Here is a 5,998-nt window from a genome sequence, read left to right on the forward strand (position 1 = left end):
ATCTTGTTATTCTGTAGAGAATCTTGTTATTCTGTAGAGACCAGGCAGACAGACAGACAGACAGGCAGACGGGTAGACATACAGGCAGACAGGCAGACAGACAGACAGGCAGGTAGACAGACAGACACACAGACGGGTAGACAGACAGGCAGACAGGTAGACAAGCAGACAGGCAGACAGACAGGTAGGCAGACAGACAGACGGGTAGACAGGTAGACGTACGTTTGGTGTATCCTTTGATGGTGCAGGCCAGACTGAAGAGCTGAATGAGCCAACAGTGATTCAGCACCAGGGACTTAATGAACCCGCAGGCCAGGATCTGAACACAGACACATGGGCAGATATCGGTCCTGGACTGGATCGTATTTCAGTAAACATCAGCAAGAAGAGGACTGGGCGTCGATGAAGCGTCTTACCGAAAGAATATTCTTCATGGTGATGACGAACACGTTGTAGCCAATCAGACAGTCCCAGTACACCAGGATGGATTTGGCTGGCTTCAGCAGCAGCTCTCCGCCCACCAACAGGAAGTAGAAACAGGCCACCAGGTAGCCCATGCAGAAGATACTGATCCTGGAACAAGTGGAAACACGGTTGGTGTTAAGCTGTCTGTGTCATGGTTCAAGTCAGTCCTCGAAGACATTTGGCCTCTCATCGAACAGTCCAGCTGGTTAACCTCTGAGGGCTCGTTACCAGGGTGATGATTCGGCCTTGGTGCTCCTGCACCGACAGCCGGTTCCGGTTTGAGGAGCACGGAACAATTCAACTTTGAAACAACAATTCAGGTACTTGTGGCTTCACCCACTCACCTGGTCGTCCCGGTGATGAAGATTATGGTGAGGACGAACCAGAACATGTAGCTGAAGATGATCACCTTCATCATGTCCAGGTAAGACCTGCACACACAGAGGTCAAAGGTCAGACAGACGCACAGGTAAACAGGCAGGCAGTTGGACAGTGGGCGGAGTTTACCTGCACATCATGAAGTCAGGGACCGCGCTGAGACGGAGTCGTCTGATGGGACCAGAGACCTGTCCGTCATCTTCGTCCAGCTCACTGTTGTCTCCTGCAAGGATCTGGACCGACGGCTGAAGCTCCTCCTCAAACACCTGCAGCTGCAGAGAGGCGCCGAGGAGGAGAAGGAAGTCATCTGAAAGATCAGAGAACACAGCTGGACTGTAGGAAGTCAGTCTCCCATAATGCACCACTTCTCCCAGAACACTGTCCTGAACAGTTTGGTGTTCTCATGTTCCATTTGTTGGAACAACAACCTGAGACGTTCCTCGCAGAACTCTGGCACCTGAGGAAACTCTGCTTTAACACGTTAGTGACCAGAATTCACACTCACAACCAGGACCCAGGGGGACCCAGGAGGACCCAGGGGGACCCAGAGGGACCCAGGGGGAGCAAGGAGGACCCAGAGGGATCCAGAGGGATCCAGGAGGATCCAGGGGGACCAAGTAGGACCCAGGAGGACCCAGGGGGACCCAGGGGGACCCAAGAAGACCCAGGAGGACCTAGAGGGATCCAGGAGAACCCAGGTGGATCCAGGACGTGCCAGAGGGACCCAGGAGGATCCAGGAGGACCCAAGAGGGATCCAGGGGGACCCAAAAGGGATCCAGGGGGACCCAAGAGGGATCCAGGGGGACCCAAGAGGGATCCAGGAGGACCCAGAGGGATCTAGGGGGACTCAGGAAGACCCAGAGGGACCCGGGAGGACCCAGGGGGACCCAAGAAGACCCAGGAGGACCCAGGAGGACCCAGAGGGATCCAGAGGGATCCAGAGGGATCCAGGAGGACCCAGGTAGATCCAGGACGTGCCAGGGGAACCCAAAAGGGATCCAGGAGGACCCAGAGGGATCTAGGGGGACCCAGGAGGACCCAGAGGGATCTAGGGGGACTCAGGAAGACCCAGAGGGATCTAGGGGGACTCAGGAAGACCCAGAGGGATCTAGGAGGACTCAGGAAGACCCAGAGGGACCCAGGAGGATCCAGGAAGACCCATTTACATTTATTTATTTGGTAGACGCTTTTATCCAAAGCGACTTACATTTGAGGAACAACATACAAGCATCAACAGAGTATCAAATACAGATCTACAACTGACAAAACATACTAGTAAGAGCAGCAATAAATACTAGTAAGAGCTCATAGTACATATCACATCAATGGGGTAGATACCTAGGGAAGGAAGTAAGAGTTAACAAAAAGTGCAATCAAAACAAAAAAGAGCAATCAATACAAGATCATTGTAGGGGATAGAAGAAGAAGAGCACAGGAAGTGCATGTTAGAAGTTAGGAGTTAGAGGTGTTATAAGAGGAAGTGTTCTCGGAAGAGATGAGTTTTCAAGAGCTTCTTGAAGTTAGAGAGGGACGCCCTTGCTCGGATGGCGTGTGGTAGGTCGTTCCACCATCGTGGTGTCACAGATGAGAACAGCCGGGACTGGGATTGCTTTGTGTGAAGGGATGGCAGAGCCAGGCGGCGTTTCGTTGGAGGAGCGTAGCGGCCGAGAAGGAAAGTAAGTTTGTATTATGGAGTTTAGGTAGATGGGTGCAGACCCAGTAGTCACTCTGTATGCAAGCATTAGTGACTTGAATTTGATTCTGGAGGCCACGGGGAGCCAGTGGAGGTCACTGAGTAATGGAGTGACATGAGTCCTTTCGTGCTGATCAAAAACCAGACGCACTGCTGCGTTCTGAACCATTTGTAAGGGTTTCACTGCACAAGCTGGAAGACCTGCTAGGCATTGCAGTAGTCAAGGTGAGAGATAACCATGGCCTGTATCTGGAGCTGGGTGGCGGACTGAGTGAGGTAGGGCCTATGTTGTATAGAGCAAAGCGGTATGACCGAGAGACAGCAGCAACATGGTCTGAAAAGGACAGCTGGTCATCAATCAGGACACCCAAGTTCCTCACCACCTTGGTTGGAGTGATGGTTGTGGAGTCAATTTGTAGTGTGATGTTATGGTGGATAGATTGCTTGGCTGGAATGACCAAGAGTTCAGTCTTAGAGAGGTTTAGTTGAAGGTGGCAAGCCTTCATCCATGCAGATATGTCCGAGAGACAGTCCGTGAACCGCGCCGAGACGGTGGGGTCGCCTGGCGGGAAGGATAGGTAGAGTTGCATATCGTCTACATAGCAGTTGTAAGAGAAGCCATGCGAGCGAATGATCGGCCCCACAGTGAGGTGGTGTAAATTGAGAAGAGAAGGGGCCCAAGCACTGAGCCTTGGGGCACCCTTGTGGGGAGGCAGTGGGAGGAGGATAATTGTCCTTGCCATAAAACATTGTAGGAACGCCCAGAGAGGTAGGATTCGAACCACAGTAGTGATTTACTCGAGATTCCCATTGCTGAGAGAGCGGATAGCAGGATCCTGTGGTTGACTGTGTCAAAGGCAGCTGAACTGAGGATTGGGCTGCAGCTTTAGCTGACCTTAGGGCTTCTGTTACAGACATCAGAGCCGTTTCAGTAGAGTGGGCACTCTTAAAACCAGACTGATATGGATCTAGGAGGTTATTCCCTGAGAGGAATTCTGAGACCTGTTTGAAGACTGCCCGTTTAATAGTTTTAGATAAAAACGGTAGTAGAGACATTGGTCGATAGTTCTCAACTTCAGTTGGGTCAAGTGAGGGCTTTCTGAGCAAGGGTGTAACCCGAGCCCTTTTGAAAGTGGTCGGGAAGGTTCCTGAAACCAGAGAAGTATTTATCACATGAGTGATTGTCTGGACCACAGTAGGAGATATGGCTTGGAGGAGGTTCGTAGGAATCGGGTCCAGTGGGCATGTAGTTGGACAGCTACGGGTCAAGAGTTCTGATACTTTGTTCTCTGTGAGAGGAGTAAACGAGGAGAATGAACAACCACTGACCTGGGAGGGCAGAGGAACAGATGTAGTAGGACTGCTACAATGGTTGAGTTTGAGTGTTTCAGAGAATTGGCTAGTTATAGCCTCCACTTTGCCTGAAAAGAAGGCAGCAAAGGTATCAGCAGACAAGTTTGTGGGTGGTGGAGGTGGAGGAGGATTTAGTAGCACTTTAAAGGTGGAAAATACTTTCATTGAGTCAATGGCACTGCTTATTCTGTTATTTTAGAACGCAGTTTTGGCAGCACTGATGCTTGTTGAGAAGGAGGATAGGAGCAATTGGGTCTTTGGTTTTTTGCCATTTTCCATCAGCAGCAAGAGGATCCAGGAGGATCCGGGAGGACCCAGTGGGACCCGGGAGGACTCCGGTGCTGACACAGAAACTCACCTGAGGAAGCCAAAATCCTCCTGGGAGCACACCATTCTTCTGTTTTCAGAAAACCAAATGAGGCCTTTAAAGAGAAGAACAGGGTCCCGACAGCCCAACATGGTCGAGGTTCACTGGTGTTTTGGGGTTGCTTTGCTGCTTCAGGCTCCGAAAGTCAGATCAAAATCTGAAGACTGACAAAGAATTTGGGGCCCAATGTAGGGCCCAGTATTCGAAAGCTTGGTCTCCACCAGAGGTCATGGGAGAAGTATTGCATTATGTGACAGACATGCAGGAGACAAGATATAAACAGTTAAGAGATTTGGTTTGTTAAAATAAAAACAGCTCCCACAGCAGGTGGGATTCATTAGTTGTTACCTTCTCTCAAAGTTCTCTCAATGTGTGTTTTATGCTGAGGGAGGAAAACAAAATCTGCTGAATGAAGATGATCTTACAGAGGAGGAAGAGGGGGTTGGGGGGTGTCAGGTGATCAGGGAGGAAGAGCCACTTCACGACATTGGAGTCCATGTTGGAGGACGGAGGTCTCCAGGGATAATCTGAAAGAACCACGTTCCTGCTCTTACAAAGAGTTTCAACTTTTTCTTCAAAACATTTATGGTTTTATGAAAAATATGAAGTATTCTTTCTTCAATTTTCAGATTTAATTTAAATGCTTGTGTTTTTGTGAATGATCTGCTTCAATCAGTTTTATCTCTGTGGACAGAGTCCAAGATGTATTTAACCTAGCATGAAAACACCTCCTTTAATCTTTTCAGTGTAAAAGCCTTGACAGGTTTGCTAACATGGTTTCTACGTTGAGGTGAGTTTGTACCTTTACAGGCAGCTGGAGGGAATCCGATACACAACAGGTACTGGAAACACAACAGCCCCGACAGGAAGTAGCAGTACTTGGGCCACACTGACGCAATGCGCTTCCTGCTGCGCCGTGATAGGATGGTGATGAGGCCGCAGGCGTGGCCAACAGCAAACAGATCCATCCGCTGTCCAATCACGTTCACGGCCAAAAGGAAGCAGGTCTGAGGAGGAAGAGAGTGCAAATGTTTTTAATCAGGCAGAGGTTAGCCTGTTGCTATGCTAATGTGTGTGTGTCTCACCTCCAGTCCAAACTTGTAGAAGAAGTAGTTGAGGAAGTACTTAACACAGCACAGCACGCTGTCGTCTAGGTGACGCCTGGTGATGTCATGAAACAGCGTTCTGGTGGGGGGCGGGACTTTGTTATGGTTGAGACGGTGGAGCTCCTGGTGTCTGTAAATGGTCACCTCGAAGGCTAACAGCGCTAACATCATCAGGTTATACTGTAGAGACATGTTAGCATGATGCTAAGTTATCAGCATTACCATCATCTTGTTATAGTGTAGAGACATGTTAGCATGATGCTAAGTTATCAGAGCTACCATCATCTTGTCATTCTGTAGAGACATGTTAGCATGATGCTAAGTTATCAGAGCTACCATCATCTTGTCATTCTGTAGAGACATGTTAGCATGATGCTAAGTTATCAGAGCTACCATCATCTTGTCATTCTGTAGAGACATGTAAGCATGATGCTAAGTTATCAGAGCTACCATCATCTTGTCATTCTGTAGAGACATGTAAGCATGATGCTAAGTTATCAGAGCTACCATCATCTTGATATTCTGTAGAGACATGTTAGCATGATGCTAAGTTATCAGAGCTACCATCATCTTGTTATTCTGTAGAGACATGTTAGCATGATGCTAAGTTATCAGAGCTAAAATCATCTTGTTAT

General features: G+C 49.0%; 1 protein-coding gene across 1 annotated transcript in view; it reads right to left on the bottom strand.

Moving 5' to 3' along the window:
* Positions 1 to 5,931, bottom strand: part of LOC123985906 (piezo-type mechanosensitive ion channel component 2-like) — a 55,443-nt gene extending 49,512 nt beyond the window's left edge. Inside the window, exons 1-8 of the mRNA XM_046073929.1 lie at positions 5,928 to 5,931; positions 5,343 to 5,543; positions 5,060 to 5,264; positions 4,683 to 4,784; positions 973 to 1,150; positions 810 to 896; positions 417 to 573; positions 203 to 319 (exon numbers count right to left, since the gene is read on the bottom strand). Of these exons, the coding sequence (XP_045929885.1) occupies positions 203 to 319; positions 417 to 573; positions 810 to 896; positions 973 to 1,150; positions 4,683 to 4,784; positions 5,060 to 5,264; positions 5,343 to 5,543; positions 5,928 to 5,930 (1,050 nt within the window). The 5' untranslated portion in view covers position 5,931. The remainder of the gene's footprint in view (positions 1 to 202; positions 320 to 416; positions 574 to 809; positions 897 to 972; positions 1,151 to 4,682; positions 4,785 to 5,059; positions 5,265 to 5,342; positions 5,544 to 5,927) is intronic.
* Between the last annotated feature and the right edge of the window lie 67 nt (positions 5,932 to 5,998).

This window comes from Micropterus dolomieu, linkage group LG01, assembly GCF_021292245.1.
Source record: "Micropterus dolomieu isolate WLL.071019.BEF.003 ecotype Adirondacks linkage group LG01, ASM2129224v1, whole genome shotgun sequence".
In the NCBI taxonomy this organism is placed as follows: Eukaryota; Metazoa; Chordata; class Actinopteri; order Centrarchiformes; family Centrarchidae; genus Micropterus; species Micropterus dolomieu.